Source organism: Talpa europaea (assembly GCF_964194135.1).
Source record: "Talpa europaea genome assembly, chromosome: 11".
Taxonomy (NCBI): domain Eukaryota; kingdom Metazoa; phylum Chordata; class Mammalia; order Eulipotyphla; family Talpidae; genus Talpa; species Talpa europaea.
Window position 1 is genome coordinate 100,547,741 of NC_140078.1, and position 16,944 is coordinate 100,564,684.

At 58.8% G+C, this 16,944-nt stretch overlaps 1 protein-coding gene across 16 annotated transcripts in view; it reads right to left on the reverse strand.

Moving 5' to 3' along the window:
- Positions 1 to 197: 197 nt before the first annotated feature.
- MTMR14 (myotubularin related protein 14) overlaps positions 198 to 16,944 on the reverse strand; it is a gene marked incomplete at its 5' end in the record, with an annotated part of 40,244 nt that continues 23,497 nt past the window's right edge. For 6 of the 16 annotated variants that reach the window (XM_084246882.1, XM_084246883.1, XM_084246881.1 and 3 more), the window contains 8 exons: positions 198 to 747; positions 11,344 to 11,482; positions 11,651 to 11,706; positions 12,452 to 12,522; positions 14,320 to 14,356; positions 14,605 to 14,681; positions 14,937 to 15,022; positions 16,130 to 16,196. In XM_084246882.1, coding sequence (XP_084103008.1) covers positions 564 to 747; positions 11,344 to 11,482; positions 11,651 to 11,706; positions 12,452 to 12,522; positions 14,320 to 14,356; positions 14,605 to 14,681; positions 14,937 to 15,022; positions 16,130 to 16,196 — 717 coding nt within the window. In that variant the 3' untranslated portion in view covers positions 198 to 563. Of the gene's footprint in view, positions 748 to 3,705; positions 3,862 to 10,485; positions 10,666 to 11,343; positions 11,483 to 11,650; positions 11,707 to 12,451; positions 12,523 to 14,319; positions 14,357 to 14,604; positions 14,682 to 14,936; positions 15,023 to 16,129; positions 16,197 to 16,944 lie in introns of all 16 variants that reach the window. The other 10 variants (XM_084246892.1, XM_084246887.1, XM_084246888.1 and 7 more) reach the window with 2 other exon arrangements.

Below are 16,944 nucleotides of genomic sequence, written 5' to 3' on the forward strand. Positions count from 1 at the left end.
TCCCGGCTCGGGCGGGAGAGGTACCTCCTCCTCGCCAGCTCTTCCTGTTTCATCTGCTCGCCCTCCCCCCCCACAAAAAAACCCATCTTCCAGCACCAGGACAGTGAGAATCTTCCACAGAGCTCCGCGCAGGAAGCAGCCAATGAAGATGCAGAACAGCTGTTCAAAAAGACTTTGATTTTATTTTGTGATCTGTGTCAAACTGCCTCATCTCAGTGCAGGTGACTCCCCTCCACCGGAGATAAGAAAGGGGAGGAGGGGGTCTCTCGTGAAGCCGTGGCCTCCACAAGGCCTCAGGGGAACCCCACAGTTGAGAGCTGACAGGAACCCGGCAGACTAGGGTGGGTGGGAGGCAGTGGCGGAGGGTGGTGGTCACAGTCAGGAAGCTGGGGTTGGAACGCCTGTCCTTGGCCCTGCTCAGCTCTGGGGCTGCCATGTGCGTGCTGGAGGCGGAGGAGTGACGAGATCTCCCCCAACCTCTAAGTACCCCTGGGCCAGGCATGGCTTTGATTCCACTTAGGGCTCAGGCGAGAGGCGCAGGCGGCTGCTGCGGGACGGCTGCTTCATAAGGTGCTGTTGCTGGTGCCCCGGAGCCCGACACCTCGCACGAACTGTTCCAGCAGGCCCCCGATGGCGCCAGAAGGACTGGGGGCCGCCGCGCGGAGCCCCACTGTGCTGCTGTACGTAGCCAAGAAGGCCGAGCGCACCTCCTGCAGCCGCGTCTGCCGCTCCCTCAGGGCTGTGAGCCTAGGGGAGGCGAGAAGACTGCGTCACCGGGGACAGGCCCCAACATCTGCTTCCTCCAGCTGCCTGTCCTCTGCCTTCGCCAGCACATCTGTCCTAAGGCCACATTGCCTGAGTGAGTCAGGTCCCACACACTTGGCCCTGTTACCCCTGAAACCATTCCTCCCGGCTCTAGAGTTATCACATCTGCCGAGAAGCGGCCCCTTGCACTGGAGAAAACCACCGTCTCTGTGATGACTGGCAGGGAGTTACCCCAAGAGCGGCTGGCTTCTAGTCCTCAGTAAGAGCAAGCTGAGGCTCAGAGCTTCTACCTAAGAGGAAGGAGAGAGCCCAAGATCAGGCATCAGGCCTTGGCTGATCAAAGACCTCAGCTGGCTTGAGGTCAGGACCTGGAACATCTCGGGGGAAAGCTCTTGTGAGCGCCCTGGAAAATCCCGATGCCCTAGATGGGGTCCTCACTCAGAAACCCCGAGGCTGTACCTTCAGTTGCTGTGGGCCCCAAACAATTAGGAGGGTGAGGGGGTGCTGGCTCTTCTAGCAGGTTCTAACTCCATCTCCATTTTCTCCCCGGCCTCTCCATGCCCTGACTATAGAGGGGAGACACGAAGCCCCTTCCTTTCCTGACCTGGAACTGCAAGACAGGGGAACGAGCCATGCAAACTCAGGTTCATCAGAGAGTGGATCCCACCAGGTTGTCTGACATGTTGTAAGGTCTTTTCTAGAGGCCTGAGGTCGCAGTGACACCCAACCTCTACCTCTACACTCAGAGATGGACGCTCCAGGGCTGGCAGGGATCTGTGATCAGAGAGGCCAGGAACTCACAAACTCACACCGTGTTCTCCCTTGCTGGCCCTTGAGTGCCTCCTCCGGGGAGCGCAGACCTACATGAGACCAGCCCTTCTGGTCCTATCCCCCCCAAGCTTCAAGACTAGCCCTGGCTGCTGACTTACTCCAGAATCCCCCCCAACAGACCAATCCGTGGCCAAGCCCTCCCCGGAAATTTGTCAGCAATAGCAGCGATGTACCCCCTCCCAAGTCGAAATGACTTGCACCCCAGGGCCTTGGGAGGCAGGTGGAGGTCTGATGATAAGTGATAGTTCTGTTATAATAGCGGAAGGACAGATGTAAGAAAAGTAGATCGGTGGGCGTGGGGGGGGGCAGGAAGAGGGGGGAGAGGTGTTCTGAGGCGAAGGGAAGTGAAACAGTTCTTAAAGGCGCGCTAAGAACATGGAGCCGATGTAGGATTCCTAGAATGTCCTGAAAAACAACAAGGAGCCTGGCATCTGGGGAGAGCTGTGGGCCTAGGTCTTCTTACTTGCTAACTGTTTCATAAAGGCTGGAGGCCATGCGTGCTTTTCCAGCTCTTCCTCAGTGCACACAACTAGAGAAATTCAGATTTGTTAGTTTGTATTCACAGCAACATGCAAAAGTCCACACGCGTGCGTTGTGGGAAGCAGAAGGGGGTGAGAGGAAAGCCTATTTAGAGACAGGAGGCCAGATGCCGGAGAAGACAGGTGAGCCACGGGAGCACACATGGCGGGCAGCGGGGAGGCAGGGACAGGAGCCACCGTGGTACGGTTCCCTTCCGAGAGATGAGCCAGCAGATTCAGAGAAGCCAGGGCTGACGCCCAAGACACAGCTGGTGAGCAGAGCATCTAGAATCTGGACTGTGTTTCTCGGGTAAGACAGGCGAGCACAGAGCCCCACACCACGTGACCTCACCCGGAGCCAACCCTAGCCCCACCGCTACCATGAGAGCGTGCGGAAAGGACCAAGCCCCCCGAGAACCATACAGAACAGCGCCTTTCCAGCGAGGAGCTCAGAAAGCTGCTCGAGGATCTGGGTCTGGAGCTGCCTGTTCCCGTGGCCGACGACAGGTCAGCGAGGGGTACGCCCGTATGGGGCAGAGACGTCTGCCTCCTCCAGAGATGCTGCGGGGCCAGCTGGGTGAAGTATAAAGTTCCTACACAAAGGCGCAGGGTATTTTCCTAATCCTTCGAGAACCTAAGATCAACATCTTGTGTCTGACTTAAGGGCCTGGCTACAGAGGAGGCGCGGCCGGGTACTGGTGACTTCCGGCTGCTCCCCAGCTCAAGAGGGGGTCTGTGATGACCATTTTGAGATCCCTTAGCAGGGACACTTCTCAGCCCCCCAGGGTAACCTGCCTCCGACTAGTCAGCACTGGTGCTAGGAGGTGGCCTGGGGGGAAGAGTCACGGCTGCCTCCCTAGCACCCGAAGTTCATTCAGCCCATGGGGAGGAGCTGAAGGCACCTGGGCAACCACAGCCGAAGAGCAGTCACCTCCCCGGGCTTGGAGGGGCTCCCCTCGGACATCAGTGAAGCAGCAGAGCAGGCGGCGGCAGGGGCTGCCCCAGAGGCGGCTGCTCGGTGGACGCGCTCTAAGAGCTGGAAGGCCACACCGAGACTCTGGAGAGGCTTTCACAGCTTATAATTCAGTGCTCCCATGCAATTCTCTTTCCTGACCAGAGGGAAAAGCGGAAAACAAGCAGGAGAGGACAGCAAGCAGCCCTCGCTTCTCCTCAGGCGGGCCACGGGCCGCGAGCTAAACCACCTCCTCTCCGGCTCTGGCCTCTGCCGTACGCCCCCGGCACTACCCCACGGCTCTGTTTCAAAGAGTCTCATCTCAGGCAAAGCCCTGGACAGAAATAGAATCCTCTAGCTTACAGTCCAGTCGGCTTTCCCTCAGGGTGTGTCCTGAGACACTCGGGGACAGATTCTGGGGGCGGGGGAGCGGGAACACACTGCAAAGCACACTTCTGCAAGCCCCTAGGCCTCGGGGGTCCGGAGGAGCCGGGTCTAGTGAGCTGAGACACTGGGGAGGGGCAGGCGTCCCCGGTCAGCTCCGGGCTGGCTGCTGCCTCCTCCCTAACCAGCATTCGTGACTGCTCATCCGCTACAGACAGGGCAGGGCGCATCCTGCCGCTCGAGCAAGAGACTTACAGACAACTGTTAGGGAGCTCATCCGGGAAGCTGAAAGGGAGGGAGGAGTCTGTGTGCAGGACAGCCCGCTCCTGAATACTGCCACAGCCCGTGACCATCTGCCAGCTGCCAAAGTCTGTGGAGAGAGAGGATCCGGGCAGGGGATGGTCCACTGATCTGGGGCAGAGAGGAGAGAGAGGGGAGACGATGCACAGTCAGTCACAGGCCTGACAGCAGAGGCCCTGGAGGGGGAGTCAGGGGCTACGATGGCGCTGGACCACGGCCGCGAGGTTCTGCCGGAGCATCTGTAAAGTCAACCACTTTCTCCCGAAGTGCAAAAACAGCTGGACAGGTTGTGACCGAGAGAGAACAGACCGCAAGGCAGGTGCAGCTGTGAGGTCAATACTTGGTGCAAGGAGTTATGGGGGCAAAAGAAGAAGAGCAAAGCATGGTGACAGGAAGTGAACCAGCAACCAAAGCCTGCGGCCAGGACAAGCCGATCTTGGTGGCTGACAGCACAATCTCGACAGCACCAGGAGGAGGAGAGCAGGGCTGGGCGCCTCAGGAACCAGGGAGGCAGGATCACCTCATTATTTCTGAGCAAGCGTGCGGCAGGGTGGGCACTGGAGAACTGAGGGGCCGCGGGGCCCGAGGCCCTAGCAGAGTGAGAGAACAAGCACCGGGGGACCGGAGAGGGTGACGACCTAGATTGAGAGGTGAGTCGCTGAGAGCCCCGAGGTCCCCGACCTCCGCAGCGCCCTGCCGGCAGCCATAGTTTGTATTCACAAGCACCAGCCCGGCAAGCTCACTGGCTCTGCCCAGAGGGAAGGGATGAATCAGGCAGGCAACTGACAGCTTCATCAAGCCCTGTTCAGACGGAGGTCTGGGGGCGCAGGGAGAGGAAAGCGGGACTGGGGATCTACCATGGCCACCTCCTCCCCACTCACAGCCGGCCCTCTCCACGGTCTCTGGGCAGGCCAGCTGCTGGGGGTGGGGAGAGACAGGCGACATCAAACAAGGCCTCCCATCAGCAGTCCCAGGTCCCGGTCCCCAGAGGTACATTATCTTTGATGCTTGACCCTTTATTCTTTAATTCAGGAATAGCAGACAGCGCGCCTGTAGGGACCCAGAACCAGAGCAGAAGCATGAATAGTGATGTAGGGGGTGGGGCACAGAGAACAACATTCACTGACCTTGGGCCACCCCGCCGGCAGCCCCCGGGGCTTCCAGTCCGAGGAGCGTGCCCAGCTGCGTCAGAGCAACCGCCTTATCCTCACGCACCTGGACACCTGAGGGGCACCCCTGTCCAGACACTGTATTTCTGGAGGTCCTTAACCACCCCCCAACTTGGAGGCGGAGAAGTGGCTGCCCAGAGCGGTGAAGGCGAGGACACTAAAGCCGAGTCTGATTCCAGGGCTGCGCTACAACAGCAGCACCTTGAGAGCAGGGCAAACAGATGGCTCTCCGCGCCGGAGTCGCCGCCGACAGGAACCCCCTGCAACAGAACCACTCACCACACGCATCATTCCTGCTCAGCTCAGGGAGCCGCGGGCCGGCAGCGTTAGGGAGGGCAGAACAGCGTCTGCTACTTCGGGGGAAGCCCCTCGCACCAGACAGAGCAAGCTTCCTGGTTTTCTTGCTGGAGACTTGTGGTAGGCCCCAGGCAGGTTGCACCCCAAGGACACAGCTACCCAGGACAGGGCAAGCCATGTGCCACCCGCTGGTGCCTGCCCTGCGCCTCTCCAGGTCGTGCCGGGGCCGGCAGCCAGCACCACCCCTGAGGGGCAACACGGCCCCACGGATTTCATCTACCGCTCAAACTTCTGGGCAGAGTTTCTTTTCTAGTTTCACAGTTTGCGTGGAAAAACCTGCCAAATCCAGGGTCGAGGGGAGGGAATGGAGGGACGCCAAGCTGCGCAGGCCGGGTGGGGGTGGCCCTCCTGGCGCCGGGACGCGGGATTCTTACGCCAGCCCCAGGCCACCAGAGACGAACAGCTCCAGTGGGAAGATAAAGGATGGATGAACTGTGGTGAGAGAGGCCCCCCTTCCTCCCTCACCCCGTAAGGACCCTTCAAGGCCAGTCCCTTCCCTTAAAGCCCCCAGGGGACAGCTGTGGGACAGAGAAAGCAGCAGAGAGCGCAGCCGGGGTGTGGCCCCAGAGGACACAAAGCGAGCAGCTTTGTCCAAGTTCCCAATCAATCTCCCTACTTGATGTTTTTTGTCAAGGAAAGGACTGCAAAGCAGAGGTTCAACTACTCCTGGGGCTGAGAGCAAGGAAGGGGCTGTCCTAAGCAGGGAGGTGCTGGAAGCGCTAGCCTGGTTAGCTGGCTACAGGGGGCGCCTGGAGGAAAGCGGCATCACCAGAGGAAGGACCTGCACCTGTCCAGTGACCGGGGGGACGGAACACCCCCGGGTCTGCCTGAGCACACTGGAAACTCAACCAGCTGTGACGGGGCCCCAGAGCCCCTGGGCGTATGCTTACTCAAATGCAGTCAGAGCAGCAGAGAGCCCGGTGCCGCCTCCTCCAGTCTCCTACCTACAGGGAGTGGGCATGGGCCAAGCGAGCTTCAAACTGGAGAACTCATGAGGTCATCTGTCCACCCGCCTGGGGCTCAGCGAGCTCAGACCTCTGCCCAGGAGGCTGGCGTCCTGGCCACACAGCTCTCCCTTAAGAGGGTTATGGTCTAGGCCTCTCTCCACAGCACCAAGAGTAACTCCCACGCCGCTCCCCTCCCACCAGGCACCCATTGTGGGCCCACCCAGGCAGGTGTCCACTTGGAAGAGACATGACACACAAGCAGAGCTGGCCGAACCCACAGCTGCGGCAAGAAGAAAAGATGTGGCCTAAGGTACCTGGTCTGGCCTTTGAGCTGGCTGCCCAGTGCCCTGATTGTGACTGGCAAGGACAGGTTCTTCACCACGGCTACAGCTTACAGTGTTCGTCGAAGGGAGGAATATTCACTGTGTCCCAGGTGCTTTGTGCCACGAGCTCATTTAAACCCAAGCTTAGGTTTTAGTGACCCTGGGGTCATCCTTTCATTTGGTGATGGGATGAGGAAGCGGAGTTCAGAAAGGAAGTGATTTTTCTGAATCACAAATCTCAAGGAGGGGCAAAGATGGGCTAGAACCCATGGCATGGGATAAAGCCCAGGCTAGCCCCAGGATGCAATGCCCTTCCTCCTGAAAGGGGTGTGGGGGTAGGCGGACCTCAGAGGTTCACATATGGGCACGTAACCTCCAGCTTCCTCTCTATGGCTAGGAAGGGGCCCTCACACAATCCCTGGATCTGAAAAAAGAGGTCTTCCAGGAGCTACTAGCCACCGCGAGGGCAGCCGGTCGGGAGAGCAGCCGGCACGCGGACGGAGGCGGGGGGGAGAGAACCACAGGGAGACGGGGTCGGGGCCTTGATCAGGCCGCACCTGAAGGCATCTTCCCACGAGACTCCCCAGTGAACTGATACTTTACTTTTAAAACTGTCTGAGGTTGGTTTTCTGTTACTTTCATCTGAAAACAACCGGGATGACGGCTGGTACAGGAGGCTCGACAACACACAGCAAGGAAGGACCGAGGAGTTGTTCCTCAGCCTGATGACGCAGATGAGAAAATACAAGCCCAAAAGCATCAAGTGGAATTTCTGAAATCTCATAAGGAACACATGTTTGAGCCAAGACCTAGAACCCCAGGCTGAGGCTGGGGTGTCACCTAGTCTAAGCCTACCTCCACCAACCCCCAGGCATCCAGACGGTGGTCCCACAGCCTCTGCCAAGAGTCGGGTCTTAGGGAAGAATCCTTCAGTTCCACAAGTGCCTGAATCAGAGTAAGTGACTTCAGAGAGAGCTAGGACAGATTTCTGACCAGATGCAGATGTCTGCAACAAGAACCATCACTTCCCACCAACCTGATCTTTAAACATGGGAGCCCCCACACACCTGTCTGCATGTGACACAACTAGGGGCGTGTGCCTTCCTGCAGTAGCCCAAGGAGAGCTCTCTCGGTGTACCACCTTTTCTCTTCTGGGCTTCAAGCTGGAAATGCTTTTAGGCTTTTCACCGCTCATCCCTGGAGCAAGAGCACGTCAAACATAGGCCTGGAGCCCCACGTGTTACAGAACACAGTCTGGCTCCTCTGCCTCATGAAACACCCCAGGACAGGGCTCACTGCTTACGATGAGCAGTTAGTAGAGGGCCGAGGCTGGGAGCAGCAGACAGCTAGCCGCTCAGGTTGGCTCCTGGGTCACCGTTCAGCTGTCCATCAGGTTGCTGGGGGCCCCTCAGCCAACTTCATCTGCATATTAGGCAGCTTGTCTTCAAGCTGGGTTCAGGGGTGGCACTACCCCCCTCCTTGGGCATGGGCAGTGCAGTGCTAGCAACCCCACTGCCCCTCAAGATGCCCGATTCTGGAGCAGAGACCAGGTCACAGAGAGCTTGGCCACTGACCGGCAGTGCTCCGGGAGGCACGGGGGCACGGGGCCTGCCTCTACCCACAGTGCCATGGCTGATGGGAGATGTAACTGGCCCAGAAATGCAGCCCGGTCAGAAGGTGCCACCACGGCAGCCAGTAATGAAAAAGCCACCAGTCTCCCTGTTGTAGGGGATGGGGCTGGATAAGAAGCAGCGCCCCGCAGAACAAACTTTCTAGCCCAACACCTACTTCTTCACTGAAAAAATCCCCGCCCCCCTTTCTTGCATGGAGAAGTTCTGTTGTAAGAGAGAGGCAAGAACTCACACTATGGGACAGTTCTGGCGCTCGCAGAGAGCTTCGCTGAAGGGTTTCTTCCCACACAGCCCCCACTGCACGGGGAGGCTGACTGGCTGCTGTTACCTAAGAGAGCCCGGGAAGCTAATGACGGGACCCCTCGGGCACTTTAAGATAAAAGAGACTAAATTAATTTTATTGTTAATGGAAATACATAATTAGAATGTTCCAAATCTGAATAATCTAGTCTTTGAAAACCTCTGGCAAACAGGCATCCAATCCAGAACCTTCTTCCCTGGCCAGCCCAGAGGGAAGAGCACACTAGCGCAGAGCACACTAGCAAATCCCTCACAGCAGCCCACCCCATCTCTCCCGGACCTTGAGTCAGCGATCCTGGCCTAGAGAAGGCCCTGGCACACAGGGCTGCAAGGCCAGGAGGACACCCCCACCCCTCCTCTTCCGAGGAGCTTCGCAAGGGAGGGGTCTTGGTGGCTTATCCCAGACTGAACCTGCCGGCACAGGCAGAGACCCCTTGCCGAGACGGAGCAAGCACCCAAAGACTGGAAAGTAGGATCTTCGGTAGGAACAAGGGAAGCAGGTGATGGGAAGGGTCGTGGAGTGCTGCCTCAGTGGGGCCCGCCCACCCCCGCAGTCCCATAGTTGGGACAGGGAGTACACAGAAGACGAGGAACTTCTGGCTTTCCTCCCCAGGAGCTCACCAATGCCGCACAGGCAGATAATGTGGCAGGGACGATGAGCCAAAGCTCTAGCCCAGAATCGCGGGGGTCCTACGGGGCCACAGCCGCCCGAGCACCCGAGGGAAGGCAGGTGTGCAAGAGAGTGGCATGGCAGTGGGCACACAGGGTGCTGACGAGCACAGGCACATGGGCCCATCTGCCTGGCAGGATCTGCTTAGCCGCCTCCACCAAAGCGCCCGTGGGGCCGGAGGGTCGTGGCCTTGGTTTCGCAGACTCCGCTACAGCACCCTCAGGTACGTCAGTGCCCCTGGCAGCGCCCCGTGGGGAGGCTCACCTTAAGGGTGTGCTGCTGGAGCCAAGTCACAGCTGCGGGGCTCGGCTCCCGAGGGGATGATGCGCTCCCCCCGGGCCCCCAGGGTCCGCGCCTGCCCCCGGGGATAAACCAGAGGATGATGATGGGAGAAGAATTTCAGAAGTTTCATAGTCTCCCTAATATTAATTTGGGGTTCAGTTTGCTCCTTGGTAACAGGGCTCGGTACAAGGAAGGACCTGCAGCTTCTGGCGCCAGGCCACGACAGAGCTGGGCGGACTCCAGCTCTTGCACTTTTCTGTTAAACGCCTTTCCTCCCTGGAATTTATCAAAGACCTCTGAAGTCCCACACTGCTCGGTTCTCTCCAGAAGAGCCGGCCATCCTTAAGGCTTGAGAAAAGAAAGCAATTCACAAGATTCTTCCTTATGAAGTGGAGGTAGGGCGACAGGGAAAAAGTCACATCGGGCCTGTCAGGAAGTGTTTCCCCAACGCCAGACCTTCCTGTCATCCTAACCCCCGCTCGCTGCTGAGCTTTAATCTCGCCTGGGGAGCAGGACCCCGGCAACACCCCAGCCACACCTGTACACCCAGGCAGAGCTGCGCTGTTCTGTGGGAGCCCCCCAAAGTCGGCCCCACACAATTCTAGCTTAGCTCTCTGTTGTCTGTTCTCCTCACTATCCAATCCACACAGGAAAGGGGGAGCCAGAGGGATGCAGGGGATCCAGCTCCATCTCCAAATCAGAGTGTGGAGTCCACGAGGCCTGGGCCCTACCACAGGCAGTAGGCAAAGGCAGCTCCCCCCCTCCCCTCATACCACAACCACTACGCCTTCTGATTCCTGATCTGCCCGAGCTCTAGGAAGGAGGAGCCTCCAACCACTGTAAACACCAGCTCGTGCTCTGCACCCAAACTTCAGCACATCCTCCAAAGAGTGGGTGGGCCTGCTCGCCCCTGACCTCCTAGGCACCGTGCCCAGGCCACATGCCGGACCCTGAGGCACCACAGAGGCACCTGCTCGAGCGCCAGATCCTCTTCTCCCACCTCACTACCAGGGGAGGGCTAGCCGCCTCCACCGTGGGGGCGTTGGCACTCCTCACCTGGGTTTGGGGACTTCCAGGGGACTGCTACCCATCCTGAAAAAGTTGTCAGAATGGTTTGAGGATGAGGAGCTGGAAGACCTGGCTTCCGCCAGCCCCTGCTGGGAGGGCAGGCGTTCCTCCGCGGGCTGCGGCCGGCTCCAGAGCACGCCCTGTGGAGAGGACGAGTGGCTCTTCCTCCTGCAGCACAAGAGCGGGATGCTGGTCACGGGGCGGCCCGGGAAGCCCTCTGCCCTGGGAACAGGCATGTGGGGGTGGGCACTCGTCTGCACCCCCTCTGCGGGAGCCCCGGCAGCCAGGGCTGGTCTTCATGGAGGGGCGGCGGCGCCCTAACGCCAGCCTCCTGACCGTGGTGCTCGCATCGGAAAAGGGGCTCCTCACAGTGCAGTTCCCAGTCCTCCCCCCATATGCAAACTCTCGAGTCATTTGACCAGGGAGGAAAACTCATCGGGTTCTCGGACTTGATCACATTCGCAAGGAGGTGGCCCTCGAGCAAGCTCCCAATTCCTGAACATCTTGCATTCACCTTCTATTTTCTCCTTTTTTGTCAACCAGCTTCATACCTCCCAGGCAACCCAGCCCTCAGGGAGTACCCTCGACACCAACCTCCCCCACCCCGCTGTCAGCCCAGTGCCGCAGCTCCTTCCTTCATCCCGCAGGGAGTCCTGGCCCTGCACGCTCCAGGGCCACCAAGGGCAGTGCCCACACCAACCAGATGGTCGGTCTCCAAGGCGCCCCCCCAGACAGCGGGGCACGGAGTTGAAGCCCTCAGCCTACTGTCAGGGGCTCCTTTGTTCTGGAAGCTCCCTGGAGCTGGCTACAGCTGCGCGCAAGCTGCGCTCCGGGCTGGCCCCTCACCAAGCTGCCTGAGTCTGTGCTCCTGCGGGGACCAGCTCCACAGTCTCATAGGTGAAGCTCCCAGCGGCGCCTGGGGAGCTCTCCATGACCAGGGAGAAGTCGCTGCCAAGGCTGGTGGTGCTGCCACGGTCTCTCCGTCCTAAAGAAACCAGCATCAGCAGTCAATACAGTATTTTCTCTCATGACTGATCCCCCACCTCTTCCACACCATACAGCTAAAAAGAAGCTTCTAGAACAAGTAGTTCCCATGTGCCCTAAACTCAGAAAGATGCAGAGTAAAGGAAATCTGCTAAGGCCTGGAACTCACTCAGCATGCAGATATCTTCCAGGGTGAAGCCATCCCGGGTGGGCAAACTCTTCCTCCTACAAACAGAACCCAGAACAGTGAATTCCAGATTGGACTGGGCTCTCTGTCCACCCAGGAAAGCGGCTCACGGACACAGGTCCTACTTAGAGCGTCACAAAATACGAGGCCCACTTCTGGGACCCACCCATCCTGGCTCCGTCCAAGATATGTGCAGAGATTGCTATGGCCTGTAAGGCCTGCCTCCTCCCTGTCAGCTTGGCCCTTCAGACCTCAAGTTCAGCCCAGCCCACCAGGAGCTTAGATTCAAAGGCAAGGGAGCTCAGAACATGCCAGGAGTGGGTCCTAGGCAACTGTCGAGGCGAGATGGCTGGAAGCAGGCCCCGCTCTCTGGTGGGGGCTGCTAGGAAATGCAGCAGCCCAGGGAGGGCAGCGATGAACTCAGCAGAACCAGCTGCCCCAGGGCGGGTGTGGACTTGCCGTTCCATGCAGCAATGCACCTGCTTTCCTAGTCACCAGAGACCACTCATCCCCAAAATCTTTCCACTAGGAAGACTGCAGGTGGCCACCCAGTCCCGCCTTCCTGCTGAAGGGCTCCTTCACCTACCGGCCCTCACCAGTGATACCTACCCCGGCCTTAGAAAGTGTGGGGGGGGGGTGTGTGTAAGGAGGGAGGCCAGCCTGCCAAGCACGCCAAGCACGCAGGGAAGCAGGGCAAGGGTAAGATGGTAAGCACGATCCCGCCTGCCTGCCTGCCCTTCCCAGAGTACCACGGGCCCGGTGAGAGTGGCGGGTCTGCCTTACCTCTGTGTCTTCAGAGCAGAGAACTCCTCAGAGATGATATGCTTCAAAAAATTGAAGCAGAAAAAGAAAATCTGAAAGAGAAAAGCAGCACACCGTGAGAACGATCGGGGTGGGGGGGGCCTAGGTGGCAGACTTCTCAGAGAAAAGCTGGTCACTCCGCTCCATCCCCCCACAGTGGACGGCTTCTGCTGTAGGGACCCCGCTGCACTTGCCGGTCTATAAATGGTATGGGTGCCAGGCGAATGATGCAATGGGCGAGGAAAGCAGCTACTGTGTTTCCTTCCTGGGGCTGCAAGAGGGTGACCCAGTGGGGATTTTTCAAACCACCCCACTTTATATCACTAACCCGTCCCTTGGAGAAGTACCCGCAGTATCCCAGACCCCATAAGGTTTCCTCCAGAAAGAGGGGAGGGAGGGGCCTGCTACCTAAGTGTCTTCACCACAGACCTCTTAGTCATCGACATGCTGTGTCTGTGGAAACAAGGTTCAGGGCAGGGGACAGGGTGGTGGTCACTCTTCCTCGACTTTTTTGGTTGTAATTTTTAAAGGTCAGTGCCTTGAGTGTGATGTGGACATAAAAGCCCAAACCCTGATGCCCAGCCCCTCCACTCTGAAGAGACCCTGTGGGGGGATGGAGCAGAGTGTCCAGGGCTTCGATGTAGACCCCACAGGCTCACCCTGGCCCAGTCTCTGAAGGCAGACTCTAGCCCGCATTGGGGGTTGCGGGGACAGAGTGGAGGGCAGAATGTTCTGGAGCAAGAGCAAATCTCCAAATAAGAGGCTGCAAAAGGGCCCTCCAGGCTGATTTCAATTCCAAATTCGCTGCCTCTGACAGAGTTCATGGAGGCCTCTGAGGAACAGGCTTATGAGCTCTGCAGCCCTGGCAGATGCGATAAGTGCTCAGAAGCAGAGATTTGGAAGGGGAGAGCAGCAGCTAAGAGGGAGGAACAAAAGGAGGAGACACAAGATAAGATGCCCAGAAAGAAGGCAGCCTCAGGAGGATGAAAGAGGCTTTAGGAAAATGGGGGGGGGAGGGAGGTGGCGGAGAGAAAGCCGACACCCTGTGGTGGCTCCCAGCCGGGCATCCGAGCTGCTTCTCTTGGCGAGGCCAGACTGTCGGCACCAGAGGCTCAAGGTTAATCTCATCACCCAAGGTCACAGAGGTACTCAGTGGAACAACTAGGGTTCAAGTTCAGGCCTGACTGTGGGTCTGTGTGCAGGGAAACGAGTGCACCGAGCAAGCAGGGACGGAGAAAAGTGGCAGGAAGGACGGGGCGTGGGGGGCAGAGAGGAGGAAGGCGGGACCGTTTCCAGACAGGAGGGGCCCCGGAGCCTGCTGGCTGTGCCCAGGCTGAGTTGGGCTGGGGGAGAGCAGCGAGGGCAGGGCCTTGCTTTGCAGATGGCCCTGGAGCTTACAAGTTGCTGATGATTGTGAAGAGAAAGAGAATGCAGCAGAGCTGCTGGATTCAGCTGTACGGAGATGGCGGGGGGCGGGGGGGGAAGGGGGGGTTTGGGGTGTATGGAAAAGGACTTGTAAATTGGTTCCAGAGCTGAGCTCAGAAAACAAGGACAACCCTAGGGATGACAGCAAAGAGAAGAAAGGGGACGAGGACCAACACGCAAGGTCACGGGCAGCCTTGGGGGCAAGCCTCGCCTCTGCTGTGCAGGCTGTGCAGGCGAGGAGGCGAGGTCAGGACTGGCGCGGGAGTGCTGCTGCCTTCCCACCCTGCTGTGCGGTCCCAGCGCCAGTGGGCCGGGAAACACCCTGAAGTGCGGACACCAAACAGCCCGTCATTCTGTCCCTCTCAGCAAGAGCACATGAGTCTTCAGAGGCCTGCTATGTGCCCGCAGGCCCGGGCGGCACCCACCTCCTCTCCTTTGCTGAGCCGGTCTACCAACATGTGCCTGCAACAAGAGGGCAGCAGGTCAGACACGCAGCAGCCCCGAGACAGGAGGCCAACGGGGGACCCCGGCCCGGAAAACGCACGGCTCTGGCTCCACAGATTCAGCTGGGGCCTGATGAGCACCTTCGGTCCCAAAGGGACGGGTCTGTGCTCACCTTTGACCCCACATAGGAAGCACCCCACCCCTGCACGCACAGAAACACAATGCTCAAGGCACCGCCCCGCCCCCTGACATTCCCAGAGGCTCACCCGAAGAGGAACCAGTCGTAGGCCACGGTTAGATAGAGGATCTCAGCAGGCTTCAGGGACGTGTGGATGAGCCCGTCCTGCAGAGATGCCGCAGAGGCACCCATGTCAGAAGGCTACCCCCCTACCCCCAACACAGAGCCCTCACCCCGTCAGGAGCTGAACCGCAGCGACAGACCCCGGCGGCCAGGCTGCCCAGCGCCCCCAGCCCCTGCTCTCAACACGCGGGAGTCCCTTACCCCCATATCTGTCCTACTTTCCGGAGACAGTCCCAATGCTCCGGGGCCCTAGTAGGGCCCCGCGTGCTCCCACCCGCGGCCCAGCAACATACTCACAGCCCACAAGGAAAGGCGCAGCAGGGAGATGAAGAGGGGGGTGCGGTCCCAGCCTGAGATGCAGTGCACCAGCAGCCCGCTGTCATCTGTGGGACACGCGACAGGAGGCCCCGAAGAGAGGGACATGGGCTCATGAGACGGGGTGGGCCACCCCCTTGGCCTGTTAGTCAGGTCACCCCCAGCCTTCCTCTTCCCAGTGGGCCTCCCCAACATTCTTCTCCAACCTCATCTCAGAAGAGTGGGTGGCGGCACTGGCCTCTGTTCACACCACGCCTTCCTTCTGGCTACAGTTCTTGGGGCTTCCAGGGAGCCAGTTCAGTTGGAGCGTGACTCAGGAAGGGCTGACCGGCATGCCCTGGCCAGTGCTTCCCAGAGGGCAGGACAGGTCAACACTGTGCAGGGCCACCCCAGGCGTGCAGGGCATATAGGACCCTTGGCCAACTGGCATAATGTGAGCGATTGCCCTTCTCCCCCAGTTCTTCAGAAGCCCCTGAGGGACAGCACCGCCCCAGGCAGGGAGCCACTGCCACCCTTGGGCAGGCAGGCATGGGGTGATGCTGCAAACGTGGCCCTGGTGAGTGTTCAAGGATGGGCATGGGTGCTGGGACAGAGGCAGCTCTCTTGTGGGGCAGTCAGAGGTGGGAAGCCGTTGGAATGGTGGCTGGCGTGAAGCTAACTAGACAGCAGGCATGGGAAACAAAGAGGTGTTCCGTGATGGTCAGCAGGCACCTGTCACTGCGCTTGGGCCTTCTTGCTTTAGAAGCCAACACGATCCCACTTATTCAGGCCAGTGTGACCCAGCGCAGCCCACAGGAGTCCTGACGGCAGACAGCCCAAGCCTGCCCTAGAGACACCGAGGCCAGAGAGCGAGCCTGGGAGCAGGCCCTACGCAGCTGGGCCTGGCTCTCTCATCTTCCTGACTTAGAAGGGCTGAAACCAGCCCCACATACAAAACCGACACTCAAAGCTCGAAGGCCAGCTCGCCTGGGCAGAGGCCCCTGCCTGTGCTTCAGATGGTAGCAAGGTACTAATTTTGCCTTCTAGGGACTTGAGGACGTGGAATAAAACTGCCAATGGACCAGGAAATACCCAAACCCTCCTCCCTTCGAGCAAAGGCAGGTGTGCGGCCCGCAAGCACACGTGCCTGTTGTGGTCTGGAACCCGGGAGGCCGTGGGCACGGATGTGGACTCACCGTCACTGTTGATTATGGAAAGCAGCAGTTTCAGGTAGTTTTGTGTTTGTTGCACCAGGTCCCAACTCTGCAGGAGAAAAAGGATAAAAGGATCTAGAAATAGATATTTGTCTCAGACTGAGCATTTAAACATGTTTAAAAAGGGAAAAATGCCAGGAGCTATTCTGAGTGACAAGTGCCCAAGGCTCCTGGTCACAGGCTGTTAAGTGCCAAATCCTGGATAATCGAGACTCCAGGCCCCACTCCAGCTCCTCCCCCTCTGCCTGGGCCCTGGCTCACTTTAACCCCAGCGAGGTTGAGGAAGGGAAAGCAGAGCCAGACAACATGGCTCCAGGCCTACAGCAGCAGCCACGGAGCAACCACATGCGGGCCTCCTTGGCGGAGGTTGGCCAGGGACTCGGCAGTAGAGGAGCCTGACCCTGTGGCCGCTGCTGCCAAGCGCAAGAGTCCTTCCTTCATGTGCCACCACATCACAAACCAGGGACACATCACCCTCCTCCACCAGGTTTCATTTCCTTCCCCCTGCCAGTCACCGCACAGCCCATCTTTCAATGAATAATAAATGTTGTCTGTTTTGCAAACAATCTTTTAAGACAAGAGGCCCACGAGGTGGGAGATGGAAAATAAACAAAAGCTTTAATGAGAGGGTTCTCCCTGTGGCTGTCTCCTCTGCCAGGCCGGTCTAGAACAGATGCTCCGAGAAACTGTGCACTAGGAATTGGAATTCGGGGGAGGGCAGGGCTGGTCCAGTTAGCTCTGCGGCCCCCCTCTTGCTGGGGACAGCCTCACACACAACTGCTTATCTGTGTTCTGGG